Source organism: Triturus cristatus, chromosome 7, assembly GCF_964204655.1.
Source record: "Triturus cristatus chromosome 7, aTriCri1.1, whole genome shotgun sequence".
NCBI lineage: Eukaryota > Metazoa > Chordata > Amphibia > Caudata > Salamandridae > Triturus > Triturus cristatus.
The window spans coordinates 935,847,446-935,866,292 of NC_140590.1; the positions used below are offsets into that span (position 1 = coordinate 935,847,446).

The window sequence follows — 18,847 nt, forward strand, 5'->3', positions numbered from 1 at the left end:
CTTGAACGCCTCTTTCCCTTGGTTCATCACACTTTGGAGCATGGGGAGGAATTGGCTCCTAGTATGGATGGGTAGCAGTGTTTCGAGTAGAAAATCTGCTTTCGGTTTCTCCTCCTCTAGTTTCACGCCAAAAGCTGCTGCCACGCTTTTGACGACCATGTTGTACGCCCCAATATCATCTGGCGGCGAAGGCCTCGAAGGATATGACTCTACGGGCTCTTCTGGGTTTTTGGTGTCAAGGTCCTGCCATTCCAGCTCTTGCGTCGTCGACTGTGCCGAGCCGTAGATCGACTGCTCCTCCTCCTCTTCTTCTCCCTCATAATGGAGATCTTCTTCCCCTTCTTCGGGAGCTTTCGACTGCTCTTCGGCGTCGAACTCTTCCTGCTCCTCGACTTCGACGAGAACCGTCGCCGGTTTCGCTGGGACTGCAAATCTCTTCATCTTTTCATCGAACTCCTTCCTCTGAAGGATGCTCTCCATCTCCGCCTCGAGCCTTCTCTTTTTCTTCTCCATTTCGGAGGCATGTTCGGCGTCTAGCGCTGGTCTTTTTGACTGAGCTTGCGTCGACGCGGCCTTGACTTTCGAAGTCGAACGCCCCACCTCGTGGGCCTGCTTCGACGAACCTTGTTTTTCGGCGGTCTTCGGCACCTGGGAGTCCTTCTCGAAGGATCCGCTGGGCCTATCGTCCTTGGATCCACTCGCGGTCGTCGAAATTTTCGGCGCCAGTGTTCCTTTCGAGGACTTTGACTCTGGTTTTTTCGAGTCAGGGTCTGGTTTTCGGGGCCCTTTCGGGGGTTTTGTGCTCGACGTCTCTCCTACCTTGTCAGACGTTTTCTTATCAGTCTCTGCGACCATGAAGTCATCAGGTCCCTCGGCGATGTTGTCTTAATAGTCGGTGGAGAGGCCCAGGTCGGGGCCTTACCCTTGCCTTCCATGTTGAAGTTGGCTCTCCTCTGCCTCTCTCTCACCCGGAGGGTCTTCGGCGTGAAGGCGGAGCAGGCGTTGCAGTCCTTGCTCTCGTGGTCGATAGGCAAGCAAAGGTTGCAGACCGGATGTTGGTCCTTCTGCGCGCATTTGTGGTGGCAGTTACGGCAGAATTTAAAAGGTGTTTTGTCCATTCTTTGCGCTCAGAGTTCCTGAGTGCGCATTCTCCGTTGGGCGTCGAAGATTGAGGTTCTCTTCCTTCTTCGTTGTTCCGGCTCTATGTTCTTCCTCTCTGTAGTCTTTGCTTTATTTTCCTTCGATGAAACTCATGCTCTTCTTTCTTCGTTCAAACTCTGGAGCTTCTCGTTGACGATCCAGACCCAACAGCGGAAAAAAGAATCTGAAGATGGCGCCCCAAAGGTGGGACTTCCGCAGGAAGCACGCCGACGTCACGAGAGGTACACCAAATGGTGGGACGTCGACACCCACCTGGGCTACAAATACAAAAAACAAAAGAAAGACTACGAATCCGGACCCAACCACCAGATCGCGGAATAATGCACAGCATAGTGAATCCAGAAAGATTCACGCTGCAGAATTTGTCTTACCCACTTGTCTGTTGTGATGGAGTTCCAGACAGGTAGTAACTGTGTTAGTCTGCCCCCGACTGGAGTGGAATGGTCTGGGGGTTGCGGAGGACGTCACCATTTTGTGGCAGGGAAGGTGCGAGTGTTATTACCTCCACCTCGTCCCTTGTTGTTCCCTCTGTATCAGTCTCTAAAATATCCTCTACTGGGGGATGTTTGGGTAGTGGCTTTGAATGTAGATGAGGTGTCTGCGCCCATATTTTTGGAGGCTCCTCTGAAGGAGCGCCAAAAGGAGCCACGCGTTTGTGGAGACTGTAATGCCCCCATGGACTTACCAGTCTCGGTGTCCTTTTTCATTTTTTGAATAACAGTGTCTACAGCCGGCCCAAATAGCTGTTCTTGGTTGAATGGTTGACTGAGTATGGTAGTTTGTACCTCTGGCTTAAAGCCTGAGATGCATAGCCAGGCAGGTCGTCTAAGGAGCACACTGGTGTTAATTTATCTAGAGGCAGTGTCAGCTGTGTCAAGTGCACATTTAATTGACACATTTGAAATGAGCTTGCCCTCTTGGATAAGGTCATTTGCCTGTGTTTTATACTGGTCAGGCAGATGTTGTAGGAGATTTTCTAACTGGTCGTAGTGTGCCCGGTCATATCGTGCTTGGGTGTTGGCAATACGCCAGTGATTAGCGGCTTGTGCCGCTACTCTTTTGCCAGAAGCTTCTAGCAGTTTGGGTTCTTTGTCCGGGGGTGGTGCATCTCCGGAGGTCTGGTTGTTGGCGCGTTTCCCAGCGTTGGAAACGACCAGAGAATCCAAAGGCAACTGTCCTTGGATGTATGTAGGATCTTCAGGGGCTGGCCTATATTTATTTTCTATTCTAGGGTGAAGAACCCTGGCACGGACGGGGTCTTTAAATACTTCTGGGGCATGCTTGATGACCCCTTTGATCATAGGGAGTATTTGCACTGACTTGAGATTGTTCAAAAGTATCTAAGAGGAAATCTTCTTCTGGTGTTTCGGAGTGCATTGTAATGCCATGATAAAGTGCAGCTCTGTTTAATAACTTGTCACACCCTAGGTGATCATCTGGGGGAGATGGTTTTGCGGGATATGGTTGTGGGTCTGGTAGGTCTGTTGGGATAGGGAATGCCCAATCATCAAGTGGTGAGGTATCTGGATCCGTGAACGGGTCATTACGATCACCACCACCCCCTAGGTCGTCATCATCATCATCAGGAGGTGGTGTATGTGGTGGAGAATTTACAGTTAAGGGTGGTGTAGGCAGAGGAGGTGGGTTAGCAGGCAGTATAGGAGAAGAAGGGGGCATAGGAGATGTTGCAGAATCCTTCTGTACAGGAACTGGAGCAGATGTGTGTCTAGTTTTCGTTTCTTACATGGCACAGCCGTGACATGTCCAGTTTCTGGGTTGATATAAATCTTTCTGCCTTGGATCGATGGGTTCTGGGTGTAAAAGTTCTTGTTCCTCGGTGCCGATTTTTTCGGTTCCGAGCGAGGTGTTGGTTGATCCGTATAGGTTTTGGCTTTAGGACTTGTATCAAAGTCCTTAGCCATTTGTTTCGGAGCCAAAGCTGGATCTTTAGGCTTGGGAACCTTTGACACCGGATTATCGATGGGCCTTGGCGTTTTCGGGGCAGATTTAGAGGTGGAAGGCGTCGGAGCAGATTTCGGCGGCGAGTGTTCTTTTGGCTACGGTGCCAGTGGAACAATGACATGCGGTTTGCTCGGTCCCGAGCTACCGGAAGGCTTGTGTTGTTTCTTCGGAGTCAAGCCCGGAGGCGGGGCTTCTGAAGGACGTTTTCGGTCTCGACTGGGGCCAGCAGGCTGTCTTGACCACTGCCTTTGGTTTTGGAGGGGTTGGGGCAGGGGCAGTAGTACTCACACGTTGCCCAGGAGTGATGAGGTCGTCTGAGTCCTCTGCCTCGGATGATTGAGGTTCTCGCAATCTTCTTCTGGCACATCGGGCCTTCATCAAAGATGTCCTCCGGTTCCGGAGCTGGTCTCTGTGCCATGATGTGTCTTCTAGCCCTTCGATCTCGAATGGTCTTTTTGGATCGAAAGGATGCACAGGCTGGACAGCTGGACTCTTCGTGTTCAGGTGATAGGCACAGGTTGCAGACCTTGTGATGGTCACTGTGTGGAAATTTTGCTCCACACTGGGGGCATTTTTTGAAAGGCGTCCTTTCCATGAGCCGTAGGCCTTATGGCGTGGATAGGCCCAGCGGCCCGTGTGGATGTCCGGAATCGAGCCGATGAAAATCGATGTCGAAGATGAAGGTGATTCAATGGTTTTTTTGTAATTTTTGCGCTTCGAGAAGCTTGGAACTGAGATTTCCAACCGGAGCCGAAAAGTTTCATCCGAACCCAATGGCGGAAAAAACCCACTGACGATGGAGTCACCTATGTCATGACCACAAAGACTTCTTCCAAGACAACAACAACGTGCAAGCATCCGAACCCAACACCAGATGGCAATCTATGCTAGTATGTGATCTGCAGCTCATATGCCTCGAACACACATCTTTTAGTGGTGTGTTTTTTTATTGCAGGTCTGGAAATGCCACTTTTAGAAATGTGGCCTTTTCTTACTTAAACCCTTAGTGCCTTCTGCCAGTCTCTAGAATACACGTCTGGGCGACAGCTGGCTTCCTACATTCCCTCTAGACACAAAGGAAGGATAAGTGTGCCTGAGTGGTCATCTGCATGTTGATGGGTCTGCCTGAGCAGGATGAATAGGAGAGGCTGACACTTCTAACTGAAAGGGCTACGTCCTGTCCCCACACATACCTGCATACCTCATGTAGTGAGTGGGACCCGAGGGGAGACTGTCAGGAAGAGGAGATGCGTTGCAGGAGGGATTGCTAATTTGCTAACTGCTCTGCTGTGTCTGCCTCCAGATGGCTATGCTGAAAGAGGGCATGCCACTGCGCAACTTGCCCTGCTGTGCTGGCATGTTGCCATTTGCCAGACAGTGAGAAAGACTGGATCTACTCTACAAAGACAACTTCAGTAACTCCAAGGGATTGTTGGCCTGCCCCCTGTTCGAGAAGTCTGAGGGCCATCAAAGACATCGCTCCTAAAAACACTTCTGCTGGACCTCGCTCTCCCAGTGCCCACCGTGCTGAGATCATCCGAAACCAGTACAGAGCATCGAACCAGGATTACTGCATCTGTTTGCCTGTACACTGATGGAGAACCCTGCGTCTGCCTGCCTCGCTGCAGTGCCGCCCAACAGCCCAGCACAGCTTGGGATACATCCCCAGTGCGGGACCGATCGAGGGAGACTGCTGTGCCTGCTCACGTCCTCCAGCCTGCCGAGACTACAGCAACTGCCACGTCACTCAATGAAGTCTCTGTGCAGCGCGCCACAACACTGCAGCCTTCTCAAAGGAGGAGATCCAGACATCGCGAGCTCAGTTCATAAGCGAGTCTACCTCGCAGCTTCCTCCCCAGAAAGGTACTCTGTGTATGAAGACTCACAAGGTTTCCGTAGCAGACCTAAGTGTTATCCACTGGTCTCGAGGGACCTGCAATTGCTTTGCTGTTTTTCATGGAGCGTTGAAGCAACATTTTCGTTTTATCACGCTGAGAAAAACTATTTGTCGATCCTCTACTTGGATCGCTGTCATTTCCCCAGTGTTACCGTTAATGACCTACTAGAAGAGCATGTGTTTTCAACTCTGCATTTGCATTCATAACTTTGAGCAATCATAACTCATGGACCATTGATTGGATTTTTGGTATTGTAAAAGATACTAGTGTGTGTGTGAGATGTATCTAAGTAAGATAGTACTGGAACAGATAGAGGTATCCAGGGAGGCGGGTGGGCGTATACTAATCTGCAGCTTTACAAGCCAAGAACAGATGCATACTGGTAAGTAGCATTTTCCGTCCGAGGCATACGAGTTGCAGATTGTATACTTTTGCATAGACTGTACAGCAGTTACCTCCTAAGCGGTGGCTACCTGTATGTGTTGCAGTAGTTTGAAAAAGTGTTCTTACTACAGCCTGGTCCACACTTGTTGTTTTGCCTGCACATCTACACAATGTTTTGTGAAGGTGTGTGGTGTAGCCCAAGTTGCTGCTTTGCAGATGTCATCTAGGGGAATGTTCCCTAACAATGCCATAGAAGCCCCTAGTTTGCGTGTGGAATGCGCTCTAGGGGGAATGGTTAGTGTGCGTTTGGCTTCGATATAGCATATTTGGATGCATTTAACAATCCACCTTGCAATTGCTGCCTTTGAGATGGGATTGCCTTTATGAGGCGGGGAGGAAGCCACAAAGTTGTTTGGTCTTTCTAAAGGATTTTGTCCTTTCAATGTAGTAGAGTATTGCTCTTTTAACGTCTAACGTGTGAAGAGCTCGTTCTGCCACGGAGTCTGGTTGAGGAAAAAAATACTGGGAGTTCAACAGACTGGTTGAGATGGAAAGCAGATATGACTTTGGGTAAAAATTTAGGGTTAGTCCTAAAAACCACTTTTTTATGATGGATCTGCAAAAATGGTTCTTGTATGGTTAATGCCTGGAGTTCACTAACTCTCCTGAGAGATGTGATAGCAACCAAAAAGGCTACCTTCCAAGTAAGGAACTGTAGTTCGCATTTGTGGAGAGGTTCAAAAGGGGGACCCATGAGTCTGGTAAGGGCCACGTTTAGGTTCCACACTGGAGAGGGCGGGACTCTGGGTGGAATTATTCTCTTAAGTCCTTCCATAAAAGCTTTGATAGCGGGCACTCGAAACAAAGACAAATGTTGTTTGTTCTGGAGATAGGCTACTATGGCAGCTAGATGCAGCATGATAGATGTATATGCTAGGTTACATTGTTGTAGATGCAAGAGGTAGCAGATAATGTCCTGGATAGAAGCATTTAGTGGATTAAATTTTTTGTTTGTGCAATAAATGACAAATAGTTTCCATTTTGCTGCATAGCATGCTTTGGCGGTAGGGCGTCTAGCTTCTTTAATGATGTTCATACAGTCTGGCGGAAGATTTAGGTGGCCAAACTCTAAGACCTCAGGTGCCAGATCGCAAGGTGGAGTTGATTGGGATCTGGATGTCTTCTCTCTACATGGTTCTGAGTGAGATGCTTGGGTGAGATGTAGTTTTTGATGAGGAACTACTGAGAGTTCCAATAGGGTTGTGAACCATGGTTGTCGGGCCCATGTTGGAGCAACCAGGATCATTGTGAGGAAATGCTATTTGAGTTTCCGAACCACTAACGGAATGAGTGGGAGAGGCAGAAAAGAGTTAGCAAATTTGCCTGACCAGTTCATCCATACCGCATTGCCTTTGGAAAATGGGTGGAGATTCCTGGACGCGAAGGTTGGGCATTTTGCGTTTTGGTGTGTGGCGAACAGATCTATTTCTGGGTGGCCCCACATGTGAAAGAATGGAAGAAGAACTTGAGGATTAAGTTACCATTCGTGGATCTGCTGTGTTTGATGACTGAGCAGATCTGCGATTGGATTGTGTACCCCCTGGGAGGTGTTCTGCAAGGAGATATATGTTTTGCAGAATGTGAGGTCTTAGACTTGTTATGGGTTTTTTGCTCCATGGCTTTTTTTCGGCTCCGATGCCTTTTTGGAGTCCAAGGCCTCGGAGTCGTCTGCTTCAGAGACGTAGATGTCTTCGTCATCAGATTGTTCCAGCTGGATTTTGGGATCTGCTCTGAAGACGTCCAGAATCGAGCTGCTTCCGAGAGACATTTCGTGACGTCGAGCCCGACGATCACTGATGGTTTTCTCCGACCTCCGATGCACAGGCCTTGCAGTTTTCTTCGTGCTCCGGTGAGAGGCAGAGATTGCACACCTCGTGGAAGTCTGTGTGTGGGAACTTAGCACCACACCCGGGGCATTTTTTGAAACGAGTCCTTTCCATTGACTGCAGGCATGGTCGGCGCAGAGAGGCCCAACGGCCCACGTCGAAGATGGAGGTCGAGACGTTTGTTTTGAAGATGCGCGTCGAAAAGGTAAACGCAATCAAGACAATAGCATAGAGTGGAGAGAATTGCGCGTCGAAGGGGGATTCGAAAACGATTTCTATCCGGAGTGCAGCAATGTACGTCCGAACCCAATGGAGAAAAAAACAATCTAAGAATGGAGTCGATGCCCATGCACACTATCGCCCTAGGGAGGAGTCACCTACCTTGTGACTACAATGACTTCTTCCAAGACAAAAACAAAGTGCAAACATCCGAGCCCAACACCAGATGGCGATCTATGCAAAAGGATGCAATCTGCAGCTCATGTGCCTCGAACATGGTGTTTTTAGTCTCTTCAGTATCAAAGCACCAGACTGAGGTACCCTAGTACCAAAGCTCTGGTTCCAGCACCATTGATGTAGCAAAGATGTCTGTCTCCAATATCAAGTTTGGCCAAAGACCTCTGAACCACTATGGGGAGGGTGTATTGCCGTCTGGCAGCCTGATGAACTCCAAGCCAGTTCATTGAAATTCAAGCCAGTTCACTGAAATTCAAAGGTGAGTGCACAACGTGTAGTACATGTGTCAATCAAAAATTAATATGAAAAGACTGCAGATGTCTCAAAACCCTTCGGTGACTGGTGGACAGGAATCAATTTAGATGTGCATGCTGGCACATCTCCTAGATGAATGTGTGACTACAGGGAAGTGTCTCCCTGTCTGAACAGTGCTAGTTCAGACCACCCTTAATTTAGGGTTTATCTCTTAAGGAAGAGATTGTGACCGGTGAGAGCCTTAGATCTCATGACTGCATGTATAGTTAACAGGGATTATAGTGGCCCTGAAGAAGGCCTGAGACTTGAATGGGCATTTAAAATGGCCAAAACATGTTGGCTTAGTCATAAGGGTGGATGAGGCATTGGATCTGATGGTACACCCGCAACAGTGGTGTTTTAATCATAGCTAAGGTACCAACAATAAAGGTAAAATTCACTGGGTTTACCTCAATATATTTTTAATCACAGATTGGAGCCCTGCAATTATCCAACTCCCAGCAATGGTTGAGTGTCATGGTGGCATCTACCTACCATGGTGTGGAATATCGCTTGATTAAGCATGCCACCATTAGTGTAGTTAAGGAGATATCTCCAAAATCTTTTTTTGATTTAGGTAAAACTCTACCTCAACAGCAAGAGTGACCTGGCCACCTGTTGTGTTTATATATAGGTGGAGGAGGACGTGACCGGGCCTGATTAACTTTCTCTTTGTGAACACATTTAAGGTTCACCATATCTTCAGACAACCTTCAGGTACCTTTACAACATATAGCCTTTCCTCTACCTAATATGTTTAGAAGCCTCTATTTTGAAGAGACTCCCATTTCAAAACTACCTTTAGTGTTCGTGCGCAACCCTAAATGAGGATATTCGATATCATAACAGATACATTGCAAAAAGGATTCCAGAAAAGCCAGCTGGAAACAAAAAAATGTACTCCTACATTGGCAAAGTGAAACTACAAAAGCTCCAGAATTCCCTGAGCCTCATTGATAACAGATTTGAAAACCATAAGAGTAGATTTAAAACAGCCCCAGGCCAGATTATGGATAAAGCATCTCTGCAGCTCCGCAAACAAGGCAATGCTCGTATGAGGTTGGTTTTGCTCTTGCTTCCATGCCTATTTAGCTGCAAAATATCTTTTGGGGCATGGCTACATTCACATCAGATTTCAGTCAGATGAGCTTTGTGCAGGCCTTTCAGTGATAAGGAGTAGCTCCTCTCTCCTGAAGGCGAGTTTCACTCCTCACCGATCATGGCACAGAAGCAAGGTGTTCCAGGTATTCTGGTTTGGGCAAAGCCTGAGGAAGAACAGAATCCAGTAGAGTTTCTGTAACTAACAGTGTCTGCTCAAAACTGGTGTGAATTTCTCCATTATGTCCAATCAATGTACAAGTTAACTGCTCAGGGGGCCCCATCTTTTTCCAGACTTGGGAGGCAATGGAAGGAAGACTGAGGCAAATCAGTTCAGCTTTAATTTTTCATGCATTCTCCACTTGGAAAGAAATGAAAACATTGATTTAAAAGTGTGTTGTGAGATCTTAACAGAAGGATTCTAAAGGTTTGAATCAGAGGTATACGCCATACTAGGATTTAGGACTTCTTGCTTCTGCTCAGATTGTATTCAACACAGACTTCAAAATGTGAAGGAATAAAATGGATTTGACAGTAATTTCCAAATGATCTATTATACAAAGACAGTTAAATAAACGTCATAATGTCACAACAGTACATAATACTCACTTTTCCCTATCTGTTTTGTAGATTCGTGCAATCTCAGGCACTAAAGGATCATCTGGATTAGGATCACACAACAGAGAACAAATGGACAAAAGTACTAGGGAGAAAAAGAAAACAGTAAGCTTGCAAATGTACATTTCAGTTTTCAAACAAGTTCTCCCATCAACCCCAGAAAGAGGCCAGAATAAAATTCTTTCAATGTGCATTTTAATTGGACAAAAACAAATGTCTTCAGTCTTCACTCAGAGTTGGCCTGGACTTTTGCTGAACCCCAATTAGAGTTAATGCATTCATTGTTATTCAGGAACCTGCTAGCCAACCATGTCCACTCAGAGTGAATGACACCAGGATTAAACACTGTGCAAAACATCAACTTTAGGAATTAAATGGAGTAATAACCAACATAACGCTCTACCATTATAGACATTCCTTCTAAAAAGACAAGCATATTAAGACACTTAATAATGTATGCCTCAAAACCACAAACCGCCTAGGAGAAAACAGCAATATATGACCACCTAGTGAAACAAGCGCTACATTGCGAGGCATATCCAGCTTTCTAACATCCATCAGTAAGAACATTAGCTGTTGTGTTAAAATACATCTACAAGCTGGAAGTGCAGAGAAGGTGAGAGACAATAGGAGAAAATGAGCAGATTTAGCAAAATCTTACTGTAGTTACAAGTAGCTGAATGTAGCAGTGCTTCAACAGTTGATATTCAGTCTTTATTTTATTTACCTCTTTCACTACTGGGCTGTTTGGAAACCTGTGCCCAAAGTTTTTTTTTTTTTTTTTAAACAAAAATGTTTGTATTCGGTTAATACAGATTTAGCTCCGATACTTTATTAGCCATCCATGTAATATACATTTTGTGGTACATAAAGCCCATATATTCATGCTCCCCTCATTGCAGAACACCACTGAAGATGCACAGGGAAATGCAAAGATCATATACATTACTGAATTGCTAAATACAAATAAAATGGTGGAGAGCTACCCATAGAAATAAGGTCCTGCACATCCGGAGTCTGGAAACAAAATCGGATTGTTACTCTGGCTGTCATTTGCATAGACGCATGCAAGATCTGCTGATCTGCAGGAAATTACTTCAGAGATAATAAGACGCATCAATCCCTGGAACTATAAACAAACTAGGAATGGTATGGAAAATGTTAAGTACTTGTAACCATCACCACAATCTAAGGAATCCATCACATGATGCCAAAACTCATTCACAAATTAGTTGGCTTGGAACCTGCATAGAATATAGCAGTTTTAAGATTTACCAGCCCAAAGTCTGACTAAAGATGACAGTTGCAGTACATCTAAGCTAATTCAAACGAGATTCAAGTTACTAGTGACATAAGCACCATATTGGTGGGTTAGTCACCCTGAGGCACCTTACAATGACAACAGTAAAGATAGGAGGTGGGGTGAGCTGTAAGGTGTGGTCAGTGTTTGCAGCAGGTTGTTTATTTTACATTTCGTCATTGCCTGGATAAGTAGTTTGTGTCAGAAAATAAAAAGGTAAAAGACAATGCCTGGAAAGGCATGGGGAGCAAAAACAAATGATGGGTATAGGCCCGGATCTCTGTACTGGGGTGAATGTATGACATTGTTCTGCATTCTGTCCATCAATTGTTCTTTTTGCATCCGTCACCCCCAGGGAAGGGTATGCCCAGACGTGGGTCCCGCGCTCTCCATGCCACTAGAGTCAAGCTAGCCTGCCTGATGAGGGGTGAAACCCCAAATCCAGACCTAGGATGCTTGTTTCCAGTCCAGGGAGGACCTGGCCTGGCAGTTCCAGCTGGACTGTTCCCATAGAGGATGATTTTCCTCGCCTGCCAACTAGACGTTGGCGAAACCGAGCGAGGAAAAAAAAACTATGCGAAGCAGAGTTTTTAGGAACTCCGTGGAGTGCAGAAAACTCCAGGAGCGGAGAGGAGTTCACGACCCAGACTTATTCGATATGCTGTGCCCGAGATCACACATTGCCGATGCAGTTAGCACAGATTACTGGAGACGCAAGAAAAGACAATATCCAGTAGCTTAGAGAAGTGATCACTGCTGCATGTTGCCATCCCCGACTTTTGAGTACTTGTTGGCACAAGGCTCATTTGATGAAGCATTAAAGACTCTCCCCCTCAACCCCAAAATACTCCACCTTTGCTCCTTCCCGGAATGTTTTGCGCAGACTAGTCAAGCGAGGGACAGAAAAGTGGGGGGTGGATTTGGGCTTGGATGGGGTGACGACAACTTTGATTTTACATATAAATTCCCAATTCCGATTGGAAATTTTGGAAAGTGATATGGAAATAGCTCCTAAACTGTATCATACCAAATTTCGTACAAAGATAGAACTTCACTCAGACGGAAAATGCTACTTACCAGTATGGATCTGTTCCTCGCATGGAGAGCTGTAAATCTGCACACTTTTGCCTAGATCGCCATCTGGTGTTGGACTCGGATGTTTGCACTTTGTTATTGTAGAAATCTTTGTAGTCACGAGATAGCAGACTCCTCCTTTGGTAAGTAGTGTGCATGGGCATCAACTCCATCTCCAGATTGTTTGCGCCATAAAGGGTGGTGATGGGTGTTAGTTAAAAATAGAAAAGAAGTCCATGTGTAATGTATCTAAGTAAGATAATACTGCAGCACATATAGGTGTCCGGGTGGGCGTATGCGGATCTACAGCTCTACATGCCACCAGATGCATACTGGCAAGCAGCATTTTCCGTTCAAGGCATATGAGCTGTAGATTGCATACTTTTGCATAGACTATATAGCAGTTACCCAGTTTGCGGTGGCTACCTGCATGTGTTCCTGTAGTTTGAAAAAGTGTTCTTCGTACAGCCTGGCCCACACTAGCTTGTTCTTTTGCGTGCACATCTACACAGTAGTGTTTTGTGAAAGTGTGCAGTGTAGACCATGTTGCGGCTTTGCAAATGTCATCCATGGGGATGTCTCCTAAGAATGCCATGGATGCCCCAAGCTTACGTGTGGAATGCGTTCTGGGGGAATGAATAATGTACGCTTTGCTTTTTGGTAGCATTTTTTGAAGCATTTAATGATCCACCTGGCAATTCCAGCTTTTGATATAGGATTGCCCTTATGTGGTGATGAGAAAGCTACAAAAAGTTGTTTAGTTTACCTGAAAGTTTTTGTCTTTTCAATGTAGTAAAGGACAGCTCTTTTGACGTCAAGCGTATGAAGATCCCGTTCTGCTACTGAGTCTGGTTGAGGAAAAAAGACTGGAAGCACAGACTAGTTAAGGTGAAAAGCTAAAACTATTTTAGGTAAGAATTTAGGGTTTGTCCTAAGAACCACTTTATTGCGATATATTTGCAAAAATGATTCTTGTATGGTTAATGCCTGGAGTTCACTCTTCTGAGAGATGTGATGGCCACAAGGAAAGCTACTTTCCATGTGAGGAACTGTAATTCACATTCATGCAAAGGTTCAAATGGGGGTCCAATGAGCCTAGTAAGGACAATGTTTAGATTCTATAATGGAGAGTGGAATTCTGGGAGGAATTGTCCTTTTAAGGCCTTCCATGAATGCTTTGATGGTAGGTACCCTAAACAATGACAAGTGTTGTCTGTTTTGCAAGTAAGATGCTATAGCAGCAAGATGTAATCGTATGGATGTGTATGCCAGATTACATTTTTGTAATCTGGCATACACATCCATCCATGTAATAAGCAGGAGATAACCGATAATGTTTTGAGCTGAAGCATCTAGTGGATTGATTGTATTATTGCATTAAACGACGAATCTTTTCCATTTAGCTGCATAGCATGCTCTAGTGACATTCATGCAGTCTGGTGGGAGATTAAGGTAACCATACTCAAAGACTTCAGGAGTCAGATCGCTAGGTTCAGTTGAGCTGGTTCTGGAGGTCTCATCTCTCCATGATTCTGTATGAGAAGCTTTGGGGGAAGGTGAAACTTTTGGTGTGGAACTAATGAGAGTTCCAGCAGTGTTGTGAACCATGGTTGTCGGGCCCATGTTGGAGCAACTAGGATCATTGTGAGAGACTGAGCTTACGCACCAGTAACGGAATGAGCGGGAGAGGCGGAAAAGTTTACAAATCTGCCTGATCAGTTCATCCATATCGCATTGCCTTTGGACAACGGGTGTGGATACCTGGAGGCGAAGTTTGGGCATTTTGTGTTTAAATGTGTGGCAAACAAATCTATGTCTGGGTGGCCCCACATTTGAAAAAACTGATTAAGTTCTCATTTGTGAATCTGCGGTTGACAACTGAGCAGATCCGCAATGTGATTGTGTATTCCGGGTAGATGCTCTGATAAGAGATGTATCTTTTGAGGAATGGCCCATCTCCAAATGCTTTGTGCTAGGCGTGAAAGCTGTAGAGAGTGTGTTCCCCCCTGTTTTTGTTTATAGTACTTTGCTGTCATGTTGTCCGTCCCGACGAGGACAGTTTTGCCTAGGAGATGTTTCTGAAATGACTTGTATGAGAAATATGGCCAGTAACTCCAGATTGATGTGGAGGAGTTTTTGTTGAGGGGTCCACATAACCTGAATGGTGTGGTTTAAGAGATGAGCTCCCAAGCCGGTGAGCGATGCGTCCGCTGTTAGCACTATTTGTGAAACCGGGTCTAAGAATGGCCGCTCTTTGGAAAGATTTTGTGTGCTCCACCATTGCAAAGAGATATGTGCGGCGGTCCACCAACACCTGATCTGTAAGTTGACCTTGCGCTTGGTTCCATTGTTGTGCTAGACATTCTTGTAATGGACGCATCTGAAGTCTTGTGTAAGGGACAATTAAGGTGCAAGAGGCCTTCCTCCCCATTAGGGGCATGAACACTCGAGCTGGTAGCGAGTGTTGCAGTTGAAACTTTGTTATGAGGGCTGGCTATCCTGGCTGGATTGGGGTATGCAAGGGCTTTGGAAGTATCTATTGTTGCACCTAGATACTGTTGGGTGTGGGACGGTTGGAGATGTGACTTGGTGAGGTTTATTGTGAATCCTAAATTGTGCAGCAGCTGGATTGTGTTGTGTGTTTGTTGTACACACACAATCGCTGTGTGACTCTGCTTTTATGAGCCAGTCGTCTAGGTAAGGAAACACATGAATGTGCTGTCTTAAGAGGGCTGCTACCACCACAAAACATGTTGTGAAGACTCTGGGTGCTGTTGTGACCCGAATGGAAGGACTTTGAACTGGTAATGTTGTCCGTCCACTACGAACCCCAAGTATTTCCTGTGAGCAGGGTGAATAGGAATGTGGAAGTAGGCGTCCTTGAGATCTAGAGTGGCAAGGAAGTCACCTTGTTGGAGCAGCGGGAGGACCTGTTGTAGCGTGACCATGTGGCAGTGGTCGGATTGTATGTACAGGTTTAACGGTCTGAGGTCTAATATAAGCCTGAGAGTGCCATCCTTTTATGGAATGAGGGAATAAAGGGAGTAAATCCCCGTACCTTGCTGATGTAGGGGAATCGGTCCTATTGCATGCTTTTGCAAAAGAGCGAACCTCTTGCTTGAGAAGCGTGAGATGCTCTGTGGACATTGGACGTAGTCTGGGAGGTATATTTCGGGGGGAGAGTAGAAGGGAGTTCCAGGCAGTAACCATACTGGATAATTTGTCTTACCCCACCTGTCTGTGGTGATGGAATTCCAGACAGGTAGGGAATGTGATAGTGTTCTCCCGACTGGAGTGGAGTGGTCTGGGGGGAGTGGAGGGAAGTCACTGTTTTGTGTTGAGGGAGTTGCGGGTGTAAAACCACATCCTCTCCCTCTGTTATTGCCTCTAAGTTCCTCTAAAAAATCCTCTGTTAGGGGAAGTTTGAGTGGAGCTTTTATAAGTGGAAGAGGTGTTTTCTGTGCCAATTGTTTTGGAGGGGCCCTTATAAGAGAAGTGACGAAAGAAACCTCTAATTGTTGCCTGTAGAGCCCCCGTAGATTTGCCGGTTTGTGTCCTTTTTAATCTTTTCTAAAGATGTGTCCACAGTAGGTCCAAACAAGTGTTCCTGATCCAAGGGTTGATTGAGGATGGTAGACTGCACCTCTTGCTTAAAACCAGATATGCATAACCACGCATGTCTGCGTAGTTACACACTTGTATTAATTGTGCGGGATGCTGTATCTGCTGAATCCAGGGCACATTTAATAGAGTTATTTGTGATTAACTTTCCGTCTTGTATGAGATCATTTGCCTTGGTCTTATATTGGTCTGGAAGATGCTGCATGAGCTTTTCCAGCTCTTCGTAGTGAGCCATGTCATACCGCGCTAATAAAGCTTGTGAGTTGGCAATACGCCAAAGATTTGCCACCTGTGATGCAACCCTTTTACCGGATGCGTCCAATAGTTTAGACTTTGTCTGGCGGGGGCATCACCTGTGGTTTGGGAATATGCCAGTTTATGGGCATTTGCCACTACTAATGAATCCAGGGGGAGTTGACCCCTAATGTAAGCTGGATCGGTCGGAGCTGGTTTGTATTTCTTTTCAATTCTAGGATGAGCACTCTAGCCCTGACAGGATCTTTAAAAACCTCAGGGGCATGTTTAATCATCCCTTTCAGTATAGGGAGAGTATTTGTTTTTTGAGGCTGCGAGAAGGTCTCTAATAAAAAAATCTTCCTCCAGAGGGTCTGAGTGGAGTTGAACTCCATGGTATTGTGCAGCTCTATTTATCAGTTGCGCATACCCTACGTTGTCATCTGGAGGGGATGGTCTAGAGGGATATACATCTGGCTCAGGTACATCTGGGACATTATAATCATCCCAGGAGTCATGAGGCGGGATACTGTGGGTGTCATCGTCAGTATCGTCATGATAATGTGGTGGCTCTATGTCCTCATCACCACCCCCTATATCCTCATCATGTGGTGCAGGTGAAAGAGGAGGCGCGCTGGAGAGAGTATTATGCTTGGAAGCTGTGGAGGTGGAAAGAAAGGCCTCATAGGTGAGGTGGCTGAGTCTTTTTTCTTTAAGGGTATCTCAGGTGTTTGAGGTGTCCAATTTCCTGTTTTTACGTGGTATAAAGGTGACCTGGCCGGTAATGGGGTCAAAATGGAGTATTTTTTGCTTCGGATCCGGTGGATCTGGATGAAACACTGCTTTTTCGGTGCCGAGGACTTAGGCTCCGAGAGGTATTTTATCCTGTCTTCTTTAGCTTTAGGAGGGGGTTTTGTGTCCTTTTGCTTAGGTGGAGTTTTTGACTGAAGATTTAGACTGCTTTTTCGGATCCGAAGCCTTGTGTTGACTGTTTCGGTGGCGAAGAGTCCGGTGTGGACTGTACCTTAGTTTTTTCTTTCGGTGCCGAAGAGTCTGGTGTCGACGGTACCTTGGGTTTGTGTTTCGGTGCCGGAGAGGATTTTTTGATACTGTGGTGTAGCTGGCTGGATCCCGAGCTGCTTGACGACTTTGTGGACTTCGGAGCCGGGCCTGGAGGCGGGGCTTCTGAAGTATTATCACGGTGTCGACCCAGACCCTAAGGTGAAGGTGTTACCAGAGCCATGTGTTTTTTCAGGGCAGGGGCGTCTACGTCAGTACTCACGCTCCATTGACCTGGAGTATGAACGGTGGTCTTTGTCAGATTCATCGGCTTCAGAGACGCTGGCTTCCTCATCTCCCATCTCTGGTTCAGGATCATCAGGGCCTGCCTTGAAGATGTTGTCCGGCGCCAAAACGGTTGATCGACATTTCGGGACGTCGAGCCTGGTGATCACGTATAGTTTTCTTGGACCTGAAAGAATCACAGGTCTCGCAGTATCATCTCTTGTGGATGCAGACCTCGTGGAGATCTGTGTGGGAATTTAGCCCCACACTTGCATCTTTTGAATGGAGTCCTTTCCATATGTTGGTTGATGGCGTCCATCGGCTCAACGGCCCGAGTCGACAACCGGACTTGAAGATTTCGTTGATTTGGATACACGCCAAGATCGCGATCGAAATACAGTCGAACGGTGAGAGCTTTGCGCGTTGAAGGGGAATCGAAAACGACACCGACCCAGAGCGCAGCAAATCACACCCATACCCGATGGCGGAAAATAGACAATCTGGAGATGGAGTCGATGCCCTTGCGCACTTCTAACCAAAGGAGAAGTCACCTAACTTGTGACTACAAAGACTTCTACAATAACAAAGTGCAAACATCCAAGCCCAATACCAGATGGCGATCTATGCAAAAGTATGCGATCTACAGCTCATATGCCTCGAACAGTGTTTCCTTATTTGGTGCAAATCCGTTCAGGTTTTTTTGGTAAAAGTTGGGTTTTAAGAGGTGTTCAGGTTGTCATGAAGGGTTGAAAGGAAAGTTAGGTATATTTGAACTGTTGGTATCCTGATGTGCTCCGATTCACTGATTTAAAAGGGAATGAATAGTCAACCCTCATTGGTTGGCCACAAGCTTAACAATATGTTGTGTCAACCACTGCAGGCCTCAAATAACTATAGTTAGGACCCGGTTTCCATAGGAAAAGCGTTTGATTTGCCTATATCTTTGGCGCAGCTTTACTAATCTTCACCACATTTTCCAAAAACAAGTATAGTGAGTAGTCTGCTGCATGGATATTCTTGGGGTGATCCATAAAGCGGGGACCCAAAGAAGGAAGGGGGGCAAAAAAAGTGTTTTTCCAACGTTAATTACCATAGAGATTTCGAACAGGACTACAGCCAAACCCGCTGAATGGAATTAGACTAAACTTGGCAGAAAGCTAGCTCTTGGTCCTGAAAGAGTGCCTTTCATTATTTAGTGTAAATCTGTTCTGTAGTTTGAGACATTTAAAAAAAGAAATAAAATGTATATCTAGGGACGCGGATCCACCTAGGATCCAACAGGCAGGTGCTCAAACCGGATTGGCTGCCAACACTTCAACCAGGAAGTGTTAATAGCCATCTTGGGACTCTGCTTCAGTAGAGTCCAAAAAACAAAACTGGTTTAAAAAAAAAAAATAATCAGACGGCAGGAATACGCCAGGGGGGGGGGGGGGGGGGGGGGGAGGGGGGGGGGGGGGGTCAGGTTGTCCTGCAGAGACCCAGCAGGGAAACAAAAGAACAAGTTACTGACCTTCGGTAACAATACATCTTTAAGAGACATAGATTAGTTACAGAATTCAGAGAATGTTTCTTCAGCA

At 46.1% G+C, this 18,847-nt stretch overlaps 1 protein-coding gene across 1 annotated transcript in view; it reads right to left on the reverse strand.

Moving 5' to 3' along the window:
* UBE2D2 (ubiquitin conjugating enzyme E2 D2) overlaps positions 1 to 18,847 on the reverse strand; it is a 296,135-nt gene that overhangs the window by 66,669 nt on the left and 210,619 nt on the right. Inside the window, exon 6 of the mRNA XM_085617922.1 lies at positions 9,749 to 9,842. Coding sequence (XP_085474048.1) covers positions 9,749 to 9,842 — 94 coding nt within the window. The remainder of the gene's footprint in view (positions 1 to 9,748; positions 9,843 to 18,847) is intronic.